Raw genomic sequence first — 21,417 nt, forward strand, 5'->3', positions numbered from 1 at the left:
TCGGGTGTCCCTTCCAGCTCTGCACTTCTATGGTTCTAGGATTCTAGAGAGAGAGGATGCGATTGGCCTTTCCATCTTTGTTTGTGCAGGCCCCCAAAGTAGACTAGAACATCCAAAATGAGCAGCGAGACCATCCCCGAGGAGGTCTCCTCCCTCCCCACCCAAAGCCAGCATTACTTCGACCGGTTCGCAGAAGATGACCCTGAGTACCTGCGCATCAGGAACATGGCTGCCGACCTGCGCCAAGACTTCAACCTGATGGAGCAGAAGAAAAGGGTCACCATGATTCTGCAAAGCCCTGTGAGTATCACCCACCTCAGTGGCGCAAGCCAGATTTGACAGGGCGGGGGGACATTGTACAGCAAGGGAAGAGCCATTCCCCTCAGGAACAGCAGGGCTCAGCTTGAGCCGGTGAGCATGTCTGACCTTGAGGCAGGGCCACATGACCTGCTCTGGGCTACAGGCAGGGCCGGATTTAGGTTTGATGAGGCCCTAAGCTACTGAAGGTATTGGGGCCCTTTATATGTCCAACTGTCCTTTGTCAACAACAAATTGTCACTGTTTTTTGTGTTGAATATATGCTATATGGTAATTTATGGACCTAATAGGATCTAAAGCCATTTGCACATAACAAAATATGCATTTTATCAAAGTAATTCTTTACATTCTTTTGTTCAAACTTTCCTCCTGTGCTTGATTCAGGACCTGTGCATATTTGGGTCTACTAGCTGATCTCCTGAGTGATTTGCAGTTGATCAATAAGGGTTTCTGACTCCTGGCAATAGGAAAGCCCCCCCCCCTTACCACACACACGGCTATGGAAACCAATAAATGTTACAATTCCACTTCTCATTTCCCCAAATTATGTGGGTACCTTAAAGATTAACAATGATCCCAGCGCTGTGAAGTTAATTAACAGCTGCAGTGGGATAGAAAGCCATTACTGTGATTGAATCCAGAGTCCTTCAGTGGTTCAGGGATGATTCATCCCATTGCACCATTTGAGGTGAAACAGGAAAAGCTACGCTGCCCTGCTGCCAAAGCATCCCTTACCTAGCTGAGCAGAGGTTGGTTCTGGCGAGATCTTGCGGAACGTGGGTGAGATCTCACAAGATCTTGCCCAAAAAACAGTGGCACCACTTCTCATGGATGGGTCTGCCCTGCAGTGGTTTTACAATGAAGTCTCCCTTTATTGTAAGACAGACCACTTTCGGACCAGCCAGAGAGTCTTCCTGGGCAGATGAAAGGGTCTCTCTCTGGTTCTTGAATATCCAAATGAATGAAGTGGTCATTCTTGAGCAAACGAATGTCAGAGTTTGAAGGGTACAGAGGAGGAGGAGGAGGACTCAGAGCTGCTGCAGCCTGGATCATTCAGGGTCTCTGTGGGTTTCCCCCACCCCAGTCTTTCAGGGAGGAGCTGGAGAGCCTCATCCAGGAGCAAATGAAGAAAGGAAACAACTCCAATATCTGGGCCCTCCGGCAGATTGCAGACTTCATGGCCAGCACTGCCCCTTCCGTCTTCCCACCTTCACCCTTGAGTAAGTTGGCATCCCTTGTATGAATGGGTCTGGTGCCAAAGCACCTTCTCCGTCTCCTGAGCCCCTTTCCTCCCCCCTCCCTCCTTTTGCCTACAAATCTGCCTGTGCCTCACATCAACACAAGCCTCCTGGCCACCACACAGGTGTCATTCACACCATTACATCTGAAGGAATGTCATACCACTTTTTAAACACGTACGGCTTCCCCCAAAGAATATATATGGGGCTGAGCGTTGTGAAGAGACCCCTATTCCCCTCCCAGAACTACAAGGCCTAGAGCGGTCTAATAATCAGCCCCTCTCCATGGAGAACGGTAGCTCTGGGAGGGGAATAGGGAAGAGGTCTCCTAACAATGCTCAGCACCCTTAACAAACTACAGCTCCCAGAAGTTTTTTTGGGGAAGCTGTGACTGTTTAAAGTGGTGTCACAGGGGTTTAAATGTATGGTGTGCTCAGCCTTTGGCCCCACACTGCACCCTGGCCTGGCCGCCTCCCCCCCCCCCCACACTTTTCAACCTTGTTTTGAATTTGGCGGACCCGCGCATTGCTCTCAGCATTCACTTCTGCAGAAACCCCCACCCACCCGACACATGAGCCGCCAGCCCCAAAAGGGATCCAGCTCTTCGTTCTGCAGCTACCCCCACCCCAGCCACAATTCCTGACCGCCTTCCTCTCTCTCCATCCTGTCCCTTGAGATACTTGACGGCCAGTGAGGGAGGGTCTTTCTCCTGAAATGGTAGGAGGAAGTGATGGTTTGGCCTAGCCAAATGGTTGTAAGGTCAGCTGATGGGCCAGAAGGTCAGGATTAAATCCTGCATTGGCTGCTCATGCCTGTTTCCAGCCAGGAACAGGTGCCTGTAACCAAAGCAGCAGGATTTACAGGTGAAACTCGGAAAATTAGAATATCGTGGAAAAGTTCATTTATTTCAGTAATTCAACTTAAAAGGTGAAACTAATATATGAGATAGACTCATGACATGCAAAGCGAGATATGTCAAGCCTTTATTTGCTACAATTGTGATGATCATGGTGTACAGCTGATGAAAACCCCAAATTAGCAATCTCAGAAAATTAGAATATTAAATGAAATCAGCAAAACAAGTACTGCAAATAGAGCAATTTTGGACCTCTGAGAAGTAGAAGCATGCATATGTGCTCAGTACTTGGTTTGGGCCCCTTTTGCATCAATTCCTGCCTCAATGCAGCGTGGCATGGATGCTCTCAGCCTGTGGCACTGCTGAGGTGTTATGGAAGACCAGGAAGCTTCAATAGCAGCCTTCAGCTCTTCTGCATTGCTCGGTCTCATGTCTCTCATCTTTCTCTTGGCAATGCCCCATAGATTCTCTATGGGGTTCAGGTCAGGCGAGTTTGCTGGCCATTCAAGCACAGCAATCCCATGGGCACTGAACCAGGTTTTGGTATTTTGGCAGTGTGGGCAGGTGCTAAAGTCCTGCTGGAAAATGAAGTCAGCATCCCCATAAAGCTCGTCTGTGGAAGGAAGCATGAAGTGCTCCAAAATCTCCTGGTATACGGCTGCGTTGACCCTGGACTTAATGAAGCACAGTGGACCAATACCAGCTGATGACATGGCTCCCCAAATCAACACAGACTGTGGAAACTTCACACTGGACTTCAAGCATCTGGCATTGTGTGCCTCCCCATTCTTCCTCCAGACTCTGGGTCCTTGTTTTCCAAATGAGATGCAAAATCCATGCCACGCCGCACTGAGGCAGTAATTTTCTAAGATTGTTAATTTGGGGTTTTCATCAGCTGTACGCCATGATCATCACAATTACAACAAATAAAGGCTTGACATATCTCGCTTTGCATGTCATGTGTCTATCTCATATATTAGTTTCACCTTTTAAGTTGAATTACTGAAATAATGAACTTTTCCACGATATTCTAATTTTCCGAGTTTCACCTGTAACTCCCTGCCCGCCAGCTGACCAGTGGGGTGGGGTTGAGCCCTGCTCAGTTTGACCAGATTCCATGCAAACGCTTTCCTGATTCAGAAAGTCACTTGCGTCAAGTCCCCGGCTAAATTGAAGTGTTCCCCTCCATTTTAGCAGGGCATCTGATGCCAGCCCCTTCAAGACAGATAAAAGAAAGTCCTCCTTCACACAGCACAGAGTTAAACTATGGAACTCACTCCCACAGGAGGCAGTGATGGCCACCAACTTGCATGGCTTTAAAAAAGGCCAGGGCAAAGCCATATCGCTATGAGCCACAATGGCTCTGCTTTGCTTTCATGGTCAGAGGCAGCAATGGGAGAACAGGATGCTGGACTAGATGGGCCATTGGCCTGACCCAGCAGGCTCTTCATATGTTCTTCCGGATTCATAATCATTTGCTAAAGCCAGGAGGGGGTCTTCATTACAGCAGTATCTTAAATGGTGCTTTGAAGTCCTGATTTCAGAACTTCAAGGTACCTTGAATCTGGCGTCATTGTGACATCAAGCAATTTCCCACCCACCTGTCAAATTTGGTCTGCAAGGCCTATCTGGATAAGAATGTGTCCTGTGGTGTCAAATAGGTTCCCCGCCTCTGTTTCAAATAGAAAATTAAATCATCCACAAGGAATGGAGGAAAGTGAGAGGCAATGTGCTTTTCCAGAGCCATGGGTGGAACATGCAAATGGACCGTCTCACCCAGCTCCAGCGATGCCTTGACTGTGTTTGTTTAACCAGCTGACCCCTCCTGTGCGCTTTCTGTCCTGCAGACCTCTCCACGGTGACCCCCATCAATGACCTCCAGGGCATTGACTCAACGTCCTTCGCCAAAGGGGAGAGGCTCATGCGCTGCAAAGTCAGCAGCGTCTACCGGCTGCTGGACCTCTATGGCTGGGCGCAGCTCAGCAGCACCTGCGTCACGGTGAGGGATCCCTTCCCTGCCACCCACCACCCACTCTGCTCAGGGGCTCCTTCAGTGGCCAGGAAACAAGGCGCCTTGAAATCTCCTTTTTCTTGGTCAATGCCCACTTTATCCCCTTTGGCTCAAGGCAACAGTGCGCCAGTTTGTTTCCAGGCCCAAGAAGGTCCTTGCAATGATATTGTTGTGTGTTTGGTGGGGTCAGTTTGGATGATGCCCTGAGTCCCTGCTAATTCTCCTGTACCCAGTGAGGGTTAAAATCTAACAGGTGGTTGCCGAACTGGTCAGACAAGTTTCTTTTTAAGACAGTGACCTTAACTGTCCCAAAAGAATGAGCTAGGGTGTAAAAGCTACAGCTAAGTGAGGTGGCCCTCCAAGCTAAGCCGCCTCTTTCCTCCACCCCCCTCACCCAGCTTCTAGGTAAGAAAACAATAGCCAGAGTATGTGTGAAAGGGCTGAGCTGGAAGCAGGCTGGAAGCTGGAGACACAGGGACCAGCTTGCTCTGTGCTGGATCCAAAGCCGTGACTAATAGAGAAGCAAGATCTGTTGGGGTGTAAGTGCTGTGAGCCCCTCCATCTTATGCTCAGGTTGTAGATGTTTGTAAATGAAATCATACATCCTAAAGACACCACAGTCTCTGCTGACCTTCCTTCCAAGGAACGTAAGTGCCTGGAACCCCTGGAGTCAGTCTTTCAACACTCAAAGATTGTGGTGACGTGTAACAGTATTTAAAGCCCTGAGTGGCTTAGGCCCCAAATATCTGAAAGATGGTCTCTATCTCTGCTGACCCTCTTGGATGTTCCGCCCGGGAAATGGCAGCTCAGGAGAGGACTTCCCCTGCGGTAGCCACTAAACTGTGGACCTCCCTCCCCACAGAGATGTTCTACCATCTTCATTGTCTAGGTTTCACCAGATACTGACACCCTTTGCAGTTAGGATGTGTTTTGTTTTGTTTTGTTTTTTGTTTTGTGGGACCCACCTCTTTGGCATAATTTACACTGTTCTGAGCTGACTGGAACAGTTTTACTTGTTTCTATACCTGTAATTGTTTTATCTGTTTTTATAACAGTAAATTATATTGTCATAAGCCATCCTGGGATCTTATAGTAAGAAATGGCAGAAATAAACGGTGTCTTAAAGGTGGATGAAGACTCAGGGGGAAATAACGAAATGAATGGAAGAGCCTTCTGACCTTAATTTCCCTAGGGAAGAAGGAGGCCACAGGAGCCCAAGGAAATGAAGACGAGCTCACCATTCTCTTCTGGTCTTCCTTTCACAGCTGAGAGTCAGCAAAGAACAGGACCACTTCCTGATTTGCCCTGTGGGCCTTTCCTGTCCTGAAGTTACAGCTTCTAGCCTGGTGAGCACACAAGACCCCTCTTCCTCTCTCCATTGACAAAACTAGCTAACTTGAGGGTTTGAGCATCTTCACGCTTAAGGCATTATTAATAAATAAGCACAACATCTCCCTTGAGGGTCAGACAACACATCATGGGAGGCATGGGGCGGAGTCTTCGCCCCCAGTTCCCTTGGCATCATGGAGGGCAAATGACTTGGTCAGCTGATAGGAATTGGAGACTAAAATACCTGGAGGTTGGAGGAGGCAATGTAAGCCTTATAAACCCAAGGAATCACCAACTGCAGAGAGGCTTGGATGGGTGAGGTCTCTGTTTCATATTTTGCTGTCTGATGTGCAAAGGATTGCTGGGGCCGGGTGTGAATTGAGAGGGGGTAAAATGAGAAAGTGCAGAATTCTGATAAAAGGGCACACTCTGGGTCTGAATTAAAATGGGAAGTACCTGTCACTCTTGTGACTGAAAATATTTCTTCTTAGAATGGGTAAGGTTAAGAATTGTCTGTCCTTGGGGGAGGGTTAGGGTTAGGGTTTGAATATTGTCAAAAATGTATTTATCATGGCACATGTCAACCTAGCTTGCCACCTGGTTTGGGAAAGACTGTGTCCCCTACCCCCTCTATCCCCAAAAGGAAGCTGCCATCCAGGCGTCACCTTTAGGGTGCAATTCAGCACCCTAACGTCTCACCCATCTGTGCTTCCACCTTTTCTTTTGCACTGCAGGTTAAAGTGAACATCCTGGGAGAAGTGGTGGAGGCAGGCAGCACCAGCTTCCCAGTGGATACCCGTAGGTTCAGCCTGCACTCTGCCATCTATGCAGCCAGACCAGACGTGAGATGCATCATCCATCTGCACACGCCAGCCACTGCTGCAGTAAGGAACGCTGTCCATTCGTCTTGCTGACAGAGCAACGAGAAACAGCAGACAGAGCCTCCTGCCCAGACATTTGGGCTGGCTCTGAGGCTGATTTATAGAAGAGCATTGAGCTTGGAACAGCTTGGCCTCTCCATCCCTCCTTGTGCACTGCAGAGACTCTGGGAGACTCTGAATGGGAGAAGGTCTTAGGAATAGTCAGGGGGACCCCAGTTTCACAGTATCCAGGATGCCCAACACTGAACCCAACAGTGCTATCTGGAAGGCATTGTGTAAACAAGGGCATCTTTTGAGTTTATTCAAATAAGAACAGCGGAAGCGCCTGCTGGATCAGACCAAAGGCCCATCTAGTCCAGCATCTTGTCCTCGCAGGGGCCAACCAGACACCACTGGGAAACCAGCAAGCAGGATTCAAACGCAAGAGCGCTCTCCCCTCCTGTGGTTTCCAGCGATTGCCTCCAACTGCGGAGGCAGAGCCCAGCCACCATGGCTCGTAGCCACCAATAGTCCTCTACTCCTCCATGAACTTGTCCCATCCTCTTTTAAAGCCCTCCAAGTCATCACTTCCTCCTGTGGGAGGGAGTTCCATAGTTTAACTATGCACTGGCTCTGAGTTTTAGGGAGAATACTCGCCAGCAGTACAGAGGTGAGAGGAGAAGAGAAATGAGATGTTTAGAGGAAACCACAAAGCAGCAAATGAGACAGGGAAGAGGAACAGAATTCCTGCACCTGGTTCTATGGCCAGGAATCAGGCAGGGTCCAGTCAAAGTCTAGGCTCAGTCAAGATCAGGACCTTGGACAGCTTCTGAATCAGCTATGGAGGCTGTAGTCTCTGCAAAGAGCTATAGCCAGCTGAAGAAGCCTTAAGTAGATTGGCTGGTAGAGTCCACCTCCCTGAAGGAGCTGGATGGATATAGGACTCTTGCACTGTTTTGCAGTCATTGGGAAAACTGCAGGGGACTGTGTCCTCTGGCCAGGAGGTCCCCAAATAAAGCCCGGGTGTTTCTCCCTCTGAGAAAGTAGCCTGACTCCATTGCAAGATCCCCAGGTTGTGGCTCATAATGCCCAGAGGGGATGTTGGTGAAAGGCGTTGGAAGGTGTCAAGGCAGGCTTGTCCAAATTCGGCCTAATCCAAATCCGGGGCCTAATTCGGCCCACAGGTCAGTTTATTTCCTGGGGTAAAATCCCCCGCAAAAAAGCTCAACAGTTTTGGGGTAAAATCGTAAAAAAGCTAAACAACCTGGTCGGCCCTCATGCATGTTCACTTCATCAAATCTGGCCCTCTTTGAAAAAAGTTTGGGCACCCCTGTGTTAAGGGAAGGGACAGAAAATGGCTAGATTCCAGGCTTGTGGGTGGGTGGGAGGAGAGCAGAAACTCATGACTCCTATGCAACCACCAACAAGGCTCGCAACAACTTCCTAAGCATCCAGGTGGGCTTGCCTAAACAAAAAAAATGTTTTAGCAGGCGCCCGAAAGAGTACAGTGAAGGCTGATATCAATAGGGAGGGAGTTCCAAAGTGTTGGTGCTGCCACACTAAAAGATGGCGTCCTTAGAGATGTGGAAGGGGTATTATGTGGCCCCTGTAACAGTGCCAGTTCCATTCAAAGCAGTCGAGCAGGCACAGGCGGGGTAAGGCCATCTCACATACAGAACAGGTCCCAAGTTGTTAAGGGCTTTATATGCTAATAGTCACACCTTGAACCTGGCCTGGTAGCAAATTGCCAACCAGTGCAGATCTATGAACACAGGTGTTGTATGCTGACAAGGCCTCAATCCTGTCAGCGATCATGCTGCAGCATTGCACATTAACTGAAACTTCCGTATCAAGTACAAGGGAAGCCCCATATAGAGTGCATTGCAGTAATCCAGCCTTGAAGTAACCAATGAATTACTGTGCCCAGGCTTTCCCAGTCCAGGAATGGCCACAACTGTTGGAGCAACTGCAGTTGGTAAAAGGCACTTTTTGCCACCAGGTGCTTTTGCCTGGCTGGAAGGGGCCCTTGCACTAGGATACCTCTCGCTTGCCTGGAAGGGGGGGATGGAGAAATCTCTGACTCTAGCATGCCTGGGATGTGACCTACGATGCAAAGGTCAGGCCCACCTCTGTTGCCCATCCAAGGCACAGTGCAGATGCGTCGATGGAAAGACAAGGGATGGCTCTACATGCTCATCTTTGCCTCTCTGTCTCTGCCCTCTCTTCCTTCCCAGGTGTCTGCCATGAAGCACGGCCTCTTGCCCATTTCCCACGATGCACTGCTGGCAGGGAACATGGTGTACTTTGACTTCAACGGGGAGATGGAGGAGGAAGCGGACAGAATCGAGTTGCAGAAGTGTCTAGGACCCACCTGCAAGGTGAGGGTTGAGAGGTAGCATTCAGGCTTCAGCGTCCTCTGGCACTGTGGTGCATCAAACAGCCCTTAGGGATTGTCCACACTGCTTGTTTGTGCCCAGAAAGCCCAGGTACAAGAGGGTTTCTGCTTGCCCCGTGCATTCCAGGCAGGGGTCCAAGTGGTTTTCTGTCTGTTTGCCTCACGACTTTCCCCAGGAAAACCTGCTCTTTAACACGGAACCAGAGGAAGCGTCAGTTCACAGAAAACCTGACTGATGTTTGCTCTGATTCAATGGTAAAGTGCCAGTTTCCCTGGTGGGGGCAGGGGGGACGGCCGGACATGCGGAACTGTGGAGGAGCTGGCATTTGGGATCTAGACCTCTGAAGTAGGGCTTAGCCAGACTTTTTGAAATCCTCGGGCAAGAGGCAGTGTGAAAAATTATACAGAATTGAGAAGCACGTATGGCTTTCCCCATTTTCACTGACCCTTTCTCCTTCCTTCTCTTGGCAGGTTCTAGTGTTGCGGAATCATGGTGTGGTGGCCTTGGGAGACACGGTAGAAGAAGCCTTCTACAAGATCTTCCATTTGCAGGCTGCCTGTGAAGTGCAGGTGAGCAGCAGAGCACACCCACCCACACCCTTCTTTTAGTCACCAGGCACGTTTTATCTAATCATATAATTATAGAGTTGGAAGGGACTCAAAGGGTCATCTACTCCAACTGCTTGACAGCATTAAAGGTAAACGTAAAGGGACCCCTTACAGCATTAGAGACACCATTATTATTTCAATTTGTGTGCCATAGATTCTGGTGTATTAGGCGATTGGGCGTATTAGATGACCCCCCCAAATTGGCAGCTTCAATTTGGGGGTTCGTCTTATAAGCCCAGTCGCCTAATACACTGAGTAGCTCCACGCCGGGAGAAAGCCACCCGGCGAGGAGAAAAGCCTGCCGCCGCCGCCGCCGCTGCTTCCGAAGCAGCAGTGGACGGGCTCCACTCTGCGCCGCCCATACCCGGCATATAAGACGACCCCTGACTTTTTAACCTCTTTTCTGGGGTTAAGAAGTTGTCTTATACGCCGGAATCTACTGTATGTCCTTTCCCCACGTAAGCATGTCCAAAGCAGCCACAGTAACACCACAGGAGCAAACATGCACATCAGGACATCCTCACTCTAGTCAGTCTAATGCCAGTTCATTTAAGTTCACAAGGTGGCAACCAACCCAGATAATTCATTCTGAGCAGCGGCGTAGCGTGGGTTGTCAGCACCCGGGGCAAGGCAAGTAATTTGCGCCCCCTAACCCGGGGCAAGGCAAGTAATTTGCGCCCCCTAACCCCTAACCTGCCGCCGCTGCCAGCTTCTTCTTGCTGCTGCCTGGGCTGGTCTGGTGTGGTTCTCTCCCACGCTCAGGGCTGCGCTGGGCGGCCGCTGCACTGTCCCTCCCCCAGATAGTCCCTCGCTCTCTCTCCGCACCGCACGCCTGGCACCCACCCCCTCCACAGTGGGCGGCGACCCAGCGGCTCGGATCGGATTCGCACAGCCAGCACTGCAGTGAGAGAGAGTGAGTGAGCCAGGTAGGGGCAGAGAGCTGCGAGTGCAAGCGCCCCCCCCCAGATGTTGCGCCCGGTGCGGCCGGCCCCCCCTGCACCCCCCACGCTACGCCACTGATTCTGAGAATACTCATCTGACAGTATTTTAAAACCATTCTAAAGTAAGCAATATCCATTGATATTGATAGTTTGTATCAGTTACTATTGATAGTGTATATGTTAACGCATGTTGGTTGGCTTCCACCTGTCTTGGAAACAATGGAAGAGGACGCCTTTGGGGGTGAGGTTCAACTGTTCGAAGCTTGCAGCACCTGCTCTGACTGTAGAGACTGTTATGGGAAATACCTGTTTTGTTGCAGTTGGAGCAGATGAAGGCATCTGGTTGTGCCTTCACACACGTCACACATATGACACACACACGCATACCCCTGTTAAATTAGCAATGGTTTGTTTCCAATATTAGCCACATTCCAAGTAGACCCCATGGAATTAGTGGACATAACTGATGTAGTTTCCTTCATTCCTGTGCACCTACTCTGAGTAGTTCTTAGCTGGCTACAACCAAGTAGCATCTTAGTAGCTTCAGCTGCAATAATTAAATTTTTAGGCACAGGGAAATGATGTTTTTCTCCCACAGAAGTTGTGGTATGGAAGGAACATTGTGTTCCTCCTAACATGCTGCAGAGTGAAATTTGGCAGAGTATGGTGGCTCCTGGCAGCTGTGAAGTCCCCAGTGAAAATCACGCTTCTGTTCTGAACTCTCTGGGACGCTTTAGGAAAGCCTGCTTTTCTCAAGCTCAGCTTCGCATTTGCAGCTTGGGGATGGTAAGAGCCTCTGAAGAGGGAAAGTGCTGGTTTAACGCTGTCCTTCCCCAGCCTGGTGCCCTCCAGGCATTTTGGAGTACAAATCCCACCAGCCCCAACATTACAGGGCCCTGTCACCTAACCTACCTCACAGGGCTGTTGTGATGATAAAATGAGGAGGGGGAGAACTATGTCTGCCGCTCTGAGCTCCTTCAGGGAAAGGTGGGGTATAAATGTAACAAATAAATAAATTAGCAATTAAGCCAAGAGGGGCACTATTTCCACTGCGGGGGGGGGGGGGGAGTTTAACCCTCCATGCTCCAGTCATGATCCTAAAGAAAATCGCTACCCCACTCTATGCTGATGAATCTCAGAAGAAAGGGAAAACTCCCCCTCCCTTCCTCCAAGCTGGTTCCTGCTAAGATCTGCAAAAAAATTAAAAAAGTTGCACCCATTTTCTTGCTTTGCATAATTTAATAATAATAATAATAATAATAATAATAACAACAACAACAACATTTTATTTATATCCCACCCTACCCAGCCGAAGCCGGGCTCAGAGTGGCTAACAACAGTAAAATAATACAGCATTCTAAAATCAATTCATTATAAAATCAGTTCAAATCAAATTGATGGCAACCATTCGGCTAGAGTTCTGTGAAGAATTACCAAAGGAAGGGGCCAGACTTTGCCTTGGCCAAAGGCCTGGTGGAACAGCTCTGTCTTGCAGGCCCTGCGGAAAGATGTCAAGTCCCGCAGGGCCCTAGTCTCTTGTAACAGAGTGTTCCACCAGATTGGGGCCACAGCCAAAAAAGCCCTGGCTCTGGTTGAGGCCAGCCTAACCTCCCTGTGGCCCGGGATCTCCAAGATGTTTTTATTGGAAGACCGTAAGGTCCTCCGTGGGACATACCAGAAGAGGCGGTCCCGTAGGTACGAGGGTCCTAGGCCGTATAGGGCTTTAAGGGTTAAAACCAACACCTTAAACCTGATCCTGTACTCCACCGGGAGCCAGTGCAGCTGGTATAGCACCGGGTGAATGTGATCTCGCAGCGAGGACCCCGTAAGGAGTCTCGCCGCGGCATTCTGCACCCACTGGAGTTTCTGGGTCAGTCTCAAGGGTAGCCCCACGTAGAGCAAGTCACAATAATCCAGTCTGGAGGTGACCGTCGCGTGGATCACAGTGGCTAGGTCAGGGCGAGAGAGGTAAGGAGCCAACTGCTTAGCTTGGCAGAGATGAAAAAATGCCGCCTTTGTTTTAGCTGCAATCTGCGCCTCCATGGAAAGGGTGGTGTCAAAGATTACACCCAAACTCTTAACAGACAGTGCTGGCACTAACTGCGCCCCCGCAAGAGATGGGAGTTGCCCCCCCAATCCCATATCGTCCCGACCCAGCCAAAGGACCTCTGTCTTTGAAGGATTTAACTTCAACCGGTTCCCACGTAACCATCCAGCCACAGCTTCTAAACATCTGATCAATGTGTCTGGGGCCGAGTCAGGATCCATCAACAGATAGAGTTGGGTGTCATCAGCATACTGATGGCAGCCCAGCCCAAAACTCCAGACAAGCTGGGCGAGAGGGCGCATAAAGATATTGAAAAGCATCACGGAGAGTATTGCACCTGATTTACTTGGTAATGTTTACTTTTTTGCATAGGCAGAAAGTTAAGGAATAGAACATCAAGCTTCATACTCCATAAATTATTCAATTGTATTATTATTTACACAGGTGGGCTTCATCAGCTATTTCCTCTTCTGGGGCTGTAAAAATGTTATCCCCAAAAGGCAACAGTCTTCCCCGGCCCTCTTCTCTGTCTTTCTGGCTCTGCCCACCCTTGTCAGGAACTAATAAGCTCTGCAACCCCAGGCAGGGTGGGGGTGGGGGGAGGCAGGTTGGACTTCCTGCAATTCCTGCCTTTGATGCTCAGTGCCATTGTCTGCCCCTCTGAGCATCAGCCTACTTCTTCAGCTGGAAAAAACTAGGTCAGCCATGTGCCAAGGCCCAGCGCATGAGCGCCGTCTGCAGGTGGAAGGGTGGCAATGCATGGGCTCCTTCCACACTTCCTTGATGACCAAAGGATGCTACTGTCTTGCCCCCCCTCCCCGCACCCTCGGGCTCCTGCTGGGGCTGCAACAAATTGGCTCCCAACTGGTTCTCCCCGGCACTTTTTGATCTCTGAATTATTCTCCAGATATTCTCTTGGTGCTCAGATATTTGGCTTGGACACCACATGTAGATAAATGGCCTCTCTTGTGGTTTGCACCTTTCCAGGTCTCAGCCTTGTCCAGTGCCGGCGGAGCAGAGAATCTGATAGTCCTGGAGCGAGAGAAGCACCGGCCCCATGACGTTGGCTCTGTCCGATGGGCCGGCAGCACCTTTGGGCCCATGCAGAAGAGCCGGCTGGGAGAGCACGAGTTTGAGGCTCTGATGAGGATGCTCGACAACCTGGTGCGTTTGCAAGCGCAGATGCCACAGCGCCCATTTTCCAGGACATGTGTCCCATCCTCACTTTCTCTGTCTAGTGCAGGGGAGCCTCTTCCCACCTGAGGGATGCGTTTCCTTCTGGGGAACCTTCTGGGACCCACATGCCAGCGGTGGGTGGGGCCAGAGGCAAAAATGGGCAGAGCAATTGATGCAGATGTTACCTTGGAACAATCTTCTTCTTTGGCGATCACTCGGAGCCGAGTAAGATGGTCTTCCATAAACACGGTTTTAACAATGAGTCCGTAGGCAGGGTGGCTTTGACACCCCCACACTCCAGGGCAAAAGCACTCCAGGAGAGGGCAAAGCAAAGAAGGCACAGCAGGGGGTGTGGTGGGGAGAAATCCAAGGGCCACATAGAGTGACTTGAGGGCCACTGAGGTTCCCCACCCTGGCTTTAGCAAACCTTTCCCCAACTTAATTCAATGAGTTCCTGGATGCCGTCTGCCGAAATTGTCTAACAATGGATGGTTACCATTTTATAACTTCAAGCTGAGCATTTGCAAGCTGCCAGATCCCATTAATTAACCCATAAATCAGAACTGCTATCAATTGACTCTTGGTAGATGTTACTGATAGGAAATGTGGTAATCTCTAAGATAGTAAAAATACAAACGTTTTTCATGCATGCCAACAGCCACCAGCACCAGAAACTGGGGTGGGCTTGGGGGTCTGAAAATCCTGCTCTACATCAGCAGGTGGTTTCTGTGCAGAAGGCAAGTGGCCTCGCAGCTTCAGCTTTTGCCTCTCTGTCAGCATGCAGGGGAGCCTTCAGGGAAGCCTCTTTGTCCTTCCTAGGGCTACCGGACCGGCTACGCCTACCGCTATCCGTTTGTCCAGGAGAAGACCAAGCACAAGAGTGAGGTGGAGATCCCAGCCACGGTCACAGCCTTTGTGTTTGAGGAGGACGTAGCCCCCATCTCAACTCTCCGGCAGCATGCCCAGAAGCAGCAGAAGGAGAAGACCCGCTGGCTGAACACACCTAACACTTATCTGCGGGTGAATGTGGCCGAGGAAAGCCAAGGCAGCGCCAGCAGAACCAAAACCACCGTAAGGAGAACACCATTCACTGCCTCTTGTCCCTGCGAAATGCTCCACATAAGCGAAGTGGCCACCATTTTCCATGCTGAAAGAAAGGCAGGGCCCTCTTCCCCCATCCAATTGGCTACAGCAGAAATTTAGGGGACAGTTGGTTGGTTGGTTGGTTGGTTGGTTGGTTGGTTGGCATCTGTCTCAGGAGACAGTGGAGGAGTGCACCTTTGGAGAGTTACAGCGCCTACAGTTCCATAGTTTAACTGTGCTGGGTGAAAAAGGACTTTCTTTTCTCTGTTCTGAATTCAGCTTCAGTAATGTTATGACAGAAGGATAAAAACTTGCTTTCTATCCATGCACTATTCTATAAACTTCTGTCATACTCACCTTTTCCCTACACTAAAATACTGCAACTTTTCTTCACAGGGGAGTCAATCAACCCCCTTGATAATTTTGGTTGCCCTTTTCTGAGTCCCATTATTTGTGTGACAAACCTCTGTCCTCTTGCGCTGAGGCTACTCCTCCAGGTCCGTCCGTTCCCCCACCCCCAGTAGCAGCCACTGGCTGGTATAGGAGGATGAAACATATTCACCGTGGGGGAGAATTTAAAGATTCAAAAAGCTGTTTTAATTCAGTCAGGCCATTTAACTCATTTGAAGAAAATTTCTGCCTTGGACTATTCAGAAAATCAGAGGACATACGTTTCTGTTCTCAGTGACAATCAGGAAATAGGTAATAAGAGTTGTGACCTTCAGTAGTGGCAGATTATACAGTTCATGAGGACTAGTCACATGACAGCAGGGCCCACACAGTGAGGTGAGCGAGAGAAGATGGGGGTCACAATGATCTGAAAAGCTCTTCTCGCTGAATTAGGAACCTGAATGTCTGTAGCTTTACATATCTGGGCTCTTTCTCAGTGTGGATGCAAAAGCTGACTCATCAGTTTGAATTCAGAAGCCCCAAATCCCATCCTGCCTCTCAGCTTTGCAGATCATTTGCGGAGTTGGAAGGGACCCCAAGGATAATCCAGCACAACCCCTTGCAATGCCAGAATCCCAGCTAAGGAATCCCTCTGTGCCCTCTCCCCACCCTTAAGAGACCTCTCTTTGCCCTTACAATTTGCCCTTGACTTTTCATGCTGCCCAGTGGATGAAAGCAGACGAGGTGGAGAAAACCAGCAGTGGAACACCGATCCGAATTGAAAACCCAAACCAATTTGTGCCTCTCTACACAGACCCACAAGAAGTTCTGGAAATGAGGAATAAGGTACAGCCGCCTCCTTCCCATTTGCTCTTTGGACACTTTCCATCTCTGTTGGTACCGCCTCCGTTGCTATGGCATCCCCAAAATAATCCTGGGAATTGTGTATTGGGGAAGAATCCCCGCAGCCTCTCTCCCTAGCAGAAATACAATGGGGAGAGCTGGTGTAATGCAGCGTAGAGTCACAGAATTGTAGGGTTGGAAGTCACCGAGTCCTACCCCCTGCAATGCGCTGGACTAGGTCAGAACTCCAGCCAGGTATCCCATCAGTGCTGGTAACAGGGAGCCTGGTCCTGATCCACAGCCCCTGATGGCACCAAGAAACTTTGCGTGTTGCTTTCTCTTCTTCAGGGGCATTGCTTCAATCCCACAGACCACAAACTTTCTCCTCTTTTCCTTCATTTCCACTTGCAGATTAGAGAACAAAACCGCCAGGATGTGAAATCAGCCGGACCCCAGTCCCAGTTGCTCGCCAGCGTGATAGCAGAGAAAAGCAGGAGCCCGGTACTTGTCATTCAGGGAGCCTCCCGGTGCAAAAACCCGCAGGGAATGTCCTGGAATAGAATCATAGCATCACTGAATTGTAAAGTTGGGAGGATCATCTAGCCGCCACCCCCCAATGGCTGTCGACTGGAGGGTGCTGGCTCCAGTGCCATAAGCGTCATTGGGATGGAGACCCCAAATCAGGCACCATTTCTCTACCACATTGATCTCACCAGGCTGTTATGAGGACAAGCATATTTTACTTATTTATTCTATAGACATCTGGGGGGCGGGGATTCAAAGTAGCGCTAAGCAGATCGCTCTGTTTGTGCAAGCATTCCTGCTTGCCTGATGCAACTATCTGTCCTCTTCACCACCACCACCTCCCTGCAGTTCTGGGGTGTCTCCGGACCCCCAAAGAGCCAATTGTGTGTGCATGGAGGAGGATAGCAGGAGGAAGTCCAGTTGCACTAGCGGAAGTCCTTCATGGGCTCCTTGGCTGAATCCCAGCACTTAGACCGCTTAAGCTCATTTCAAATAATAGAGGGTTCGGGCTTTCCTGATCTCACTGGGAATTAAATTTCACCCTCAAGAATTTAGCACTGAAAAGTGTAGGAATGGATTTAGGCAGTAGGAGAGGATCCTTGCTCACGTTTATGAGATCAGCAGAGTACCATCCTTTGCAGCATTTAACTTGGAAGCTAAGACAAGGTTGATTTAACTTTCTACAGACAAGAATCCAGGATGCTTTAAGGCAGATGGGATTTTCCCTGGTATTACTGCTTTTCTCTCCCTTAAAAATGACCATCACACACATTGTTTTGAGAAGAAGTGAAAGTAGTATTTGCTTACCTAACCTGGGTCTTGAAGCAGCAGTTTACAGTAGCAAAATGAAGGCAGGTTTATAACTACTAAGTTACAAAAGCACAAACTCTAAGTTCAAAATGTTGTCTGAGTAGTCAGCTTGGAGGCATGAGGGAAAGAGAGAGATGCTCAGGCAGGCAGGAAGGAAGGATGTAGTGTCACAGCTTCCTGCCAAGGCAAACAAAGGAAGAGATGTCACAGAGTTCTCTCTAGCAAATTTAACAGGAAAGCTCTGTGAACCTCAGCCTCTTCATGTGCTTATCTGACAAAATATGAGTTTGACTGTAATAATGTCCCACAAAAGGCCCCTCACTATTACTATTACTATTACTATTACTATTACTATTACTATTACTATTACTATTACTTTTACTATTATTTGCAAATGATATTGACATTTTTTTAAAAAAACAATTACAAACCATAAAGTGTTGTCTCCCAGGACAAATACATGTACAAATGTTAAGTCTTCTATTATCCATATGGCATCAAAACAGATTTGGAAAATCTTTTACATTCCAGGTTAAGCTCACATCCACAGGATGTACTTCAGTCTAGAGCATTAAGATAATTTCTCCATAGCGGCTGCTATGACTGAGGGGGAAGGGAGATTACTGTACTGTTGTTAATAAACAATATAAATTGAGACCATACAGAGTCAAATGCAACTTTCCTGGCTGATCCTTTTATCACCCTCCAAGAGTGAGTTAAACGTTCCATAAATGCTATAATGATGGATGACATTGAAAGATATCAGGTCCAGAAATCTTTAAGCAACGGACGCTCCCACCACACATGGAAGGATGTGCCTTTAAGCATAAGGGCAAGGGAGTACAGTGAAGTCTGGAAAGGCATAGGGGCATCCAGTGCCATCTTATAATGACCTTTAAAGAGGCGTCCTGCCATTTAGCCGAAATGTTTTGCAGTGGAGGGTTAGACCATCATCAATGTCCCACCTTTTTCATGGGCCAGGACTCAAGATGGCTTGCACAAATTAAAGCACAGGTAAAATAAAATAAAAATGCTGAAAACATTGTTAAAAAGTAATTAAACTCCAATAGAATTTAAACAATGTAAAAAGACAAATCTATTAAAATACAAATAATAAAAACAGGACGGTGCTATTAAAAGTCCTTCCCTTCCCTCTCGGTATAAACTGGTATTCACCTGCCGGCAGAAGGACCACGAGGAGGGAGCCAGTCTAGCTTCACTAAGAAGGGAGTTCCAAAGGTTGGGAGCAGCCAACTGAGAAAGGGTGGGATCGAAGCATGATAGGATTGATCCGTGGGCCCAGGGCACCTTTCTGCTTTCCAGCCTCCATGGTTCTGCCCGCAGGCTCCCCCCCATATTTACCTCATTCTTGCCTCCCAATGCAGTCTACAGAGAGTCACTTGGCAGACGGAGAAATGAAGGATGTATCCCACAACGAGGTTCCTCCGGAGCCAGAGCCACCAAACCCTTTCAGTCAGCTGACAGACCAGGAGCTGGAGGAGTACAAGAAGGAAGTGGAAAGAAAGAAACTGGGTCTCGATGGTAAATATCTTGGTTCAGGAGCACAGGGGCTGGTTGCGGCTGAGAACTAGAAACTTGAGTGGGCTGAAAGACCACAGCGCTTGCTTTGGTATTAGCAACTAACGACCCTTGATAAAATAGGGGCCACCTAAACACTCTGGGGAGATTAGTGCTGTGTCATCAGCTGAGAGAGAGAAGAAAGAAGCATTAGTTGTGTGGAACTGGCGGAAATGACTGGCAGAATCCGAGACCAGGGAGAAGAGTCGGTGAAAGACGACTGGAAGAAATTTAAAGACTATTTACAGAAATATTGTAAAATTAAGGAATCTTAGAAGGATGTTGGATAGAAACTAAGAGCTTTTTAGCTGTAATGCTTTAAGAGATATGAAAAAAGGCTTACAATTGGGCAAAAGTTTAATGGTAAGGATTTGCTGAACTAACAAACTGAACTAGAATACAAAAAAGGGAGGTATGAGGAGGTCCGGGGAAATAAGTCTAGAGAAGATAGGTTTGGAAAATTAATGTCTTTTTAACTGTTTTATTTTGTATGTCTCTTTTTTATCCTTTACTTTTTTGTTATATTTTAAAAAAATTTACTCTTTTTTCTGTATTTTGTATTTCTTTTATTTTTTGTAACTTTAATAAATATCATTAAAAAAAAAAAAGAAGAAGCATTAGTTGTGAAGGAGGGGATATGGATGGTTCCAAGGAATTTGTAGGTGGTGTGCTAGAGACACAGGGGTAGGGGAGAATTTTATTTTTTCCACATTTATTTTTTACCACGTGAGTTGTTTATTACTACAGAATCCCATCTCACAGACATAGCACCACAGACTTGGAGGGGACCGAGAGATGACATCCAAACCAATCCCTCCCCATCCTATAACAGGACTCTCCTGCTCACAGTCCAAAGTCCACTGCCTTGCTCTGACCCTGGAGAGAGAGAATTATGTATTATAATACCTATCCTATTATATAGTCATCACAGAGTGAAAAATAGTTCATCCCTAGGGCAGTGGCTTCCAACTCTTTTCAGGGCCACCGCTCCCTTGGTTCCGTAAACTCATCCCCTAGTGGCAGGAAATTCCACAGGGCTGGACTGATGGCACTAAAGGCTCAGTTACTTGCTGTTGTCAAAGGAGCCTTACCAATGCCAGGAACTACCATCAATGCTCCTGCAGTGACTGAGCTGGGATCCAGGGCCTCAGGTGATCCCTGTGATACCCTGGACCTAAGATGTACAGGGACCTCAAACCCAGCTCAGTAGTAGGTGAGCCGCCTGAAATGTTGCCTTGGCTGCACAGAATTTTGGGCCCCTGTGCTGATGACCACAGCCCCCAGCAAGTTGTGACGCCTCCCTTTGAACTCCCTGTCCTGGGGGATTGAAAGACCTCCTTCTCCTTGCAAAGGAGCAAGGAGGACACCTGGCAGTCTCCTTCAGCTCTGTGTCCGAAACAGTTTAGAAACAGTGAGATGGGGGGATTTGCTCCCTCCTTGTGGACATCCAGGCATCCTGAGACATGCTTTCTTCCATTGTATTCCCATCTCCTCCCAGGTGAGAAAGACACAAGCCTGGAGGAAGAGGCGACGGCCCCTTTGGAGTCGACTGCAGACCCCACAGTCCAGAGCCCAGCCAAGCCTCCGTTAAAAAGCCCGCCCAAGACTTCAGAAGGTAAGGGAAGCCTTTGCAGCGCTCTGAGAATCAAGCACCTGCTTCTTCACACCATGAAAGGTTAGGCTTTGGAACTCACAGTAACAAGATGAGCTGGTGGCCACTGGATTAGATGCTTTTAATAGGATTGGAGAAATGGGGGTGGCTAAAAACACTGAAAGGCAGGAGCAGCCAGGCTAGCTCATCCCACAAAAACCACTTAGAACAGTACCTATACCTTTTGCTTCATACCTGAGTCTAGGATATATGAGACTTGCTTCTTTTTTGTTTCTTTTTAATGGAATTTCAGCCGGGAGTCCCTGCTAACTGGGCCTGGTACATCTGTTTCCTCTGCGCTAATTTCTGGCAAATGCTTGGGTGAACAAGAGAGTCTTAAAAGATTCCCAGAGGATGTCTTATCGAGGGGTGGGGTGCAACTCCTGAAGGCTGGGCGGCACAGCGGAAAAGGTCCACCCCCTGGTGCCTGTAAGATAACAAGATGTGCAGCAGCTAGCTAATTCTAGCAGCTACTGGCAGGGGAAGAATTAAGGCCTGCCTTCCCTCCTGGCCCTGCTCTGGTAGACCCTCCTTCCTTGGGTGGCCACCTGCCAGGGACTCTTTCGCTGTAATTCCTGCATGGCAGGGGGTTGGACTAGATGACCCCTGGGGAACCTTCCACTCTACAATTCTGTGATGCTATGAAATCTTACCCTCCCCAGGATGTGATGCCCCACCCTATTCAAGGGTGTAGTGGAAGTGTGGCCCTGATCCGAGAGGGGCATGGTTTCTTGTGGCTATGGGGGGGTGTAGTGTT

The 21,417-nt window shown here is 48.7% G+C and overlaps 1 protein-coding gene across 3 annotated transcripts in view; it reads left to right on the forward strand.

Moving 5' to 3' along the window:
• The window catches only part of ADD2 (adducin 2), a 72,700-nt gene that overhangs the window by 39,496 nt on the left and 11,787 nt on the right, over positions 1-21,417 (forward strand). For 2 of the 3 annotated variants that reach the window (XM_081017377.1, XM_081017376.1), the window contains exons 2-14: positions 90-300; positions 1,403-1,538; positions 4,260-4,411; positions 5,689-5,769; positions 6,487-6,636; positions 8,847-8,990; positions 9,479-9,577; positions 13,592-13,768; positions 14,600-14,851; positions 15,980-16,099; positions 16,508-16,597; positions 18,817-18,973; positions 20,508-20,624. In XM_081017377.1, the coding sequence (XP_080873503.1) occupies positions 118-300; positions 1,403-1,538; positions 4,260-4,411; positions 5,689-5,769; positions 6,487-6,636; positions 8,847-8,990; positions 9,479-9,577; positions 13,592-13,768; positions 14,600-14,851; positions 15,980-16,099; positions 16,508-16,597; positions 18,817-18,973; positions 20,508-20,624 (1,858 nt within the window). In that variant the 5' untranslated portion in view covers positions 90-117. Of the gene's footprint in view, positions 1-89; positions 301-1,402; positions 1,539-4,259; positions 4,412-5,688; positions 5,770-6,486; positions 6,637-8,846; positions 8,991-9,478; positions 9,578-13,591; positions 13,769-14,599; positions 14,852-15,979; positions 16,100-16,507; positions 16,598-18,816; positions 18,974-20,507; positions 20,625-21,417 lie in introns of those variants that run through there. The other variant, XM_081017378.1, reaches the window with a different exon arrangement.

Source organism: Podarcis pityusensis (assembly GCF_964106645.2).
Source record: "Podarcis pityusensis genome assembly, chromosome: 8".
Classification (NCBI taxonomy): domain Eukaryota; kingdom Metazoa; phylum Chordata; class Lepidosauria; order Squamata; family Lacertidae; genus Podarcis; species Podarcis pityusensis.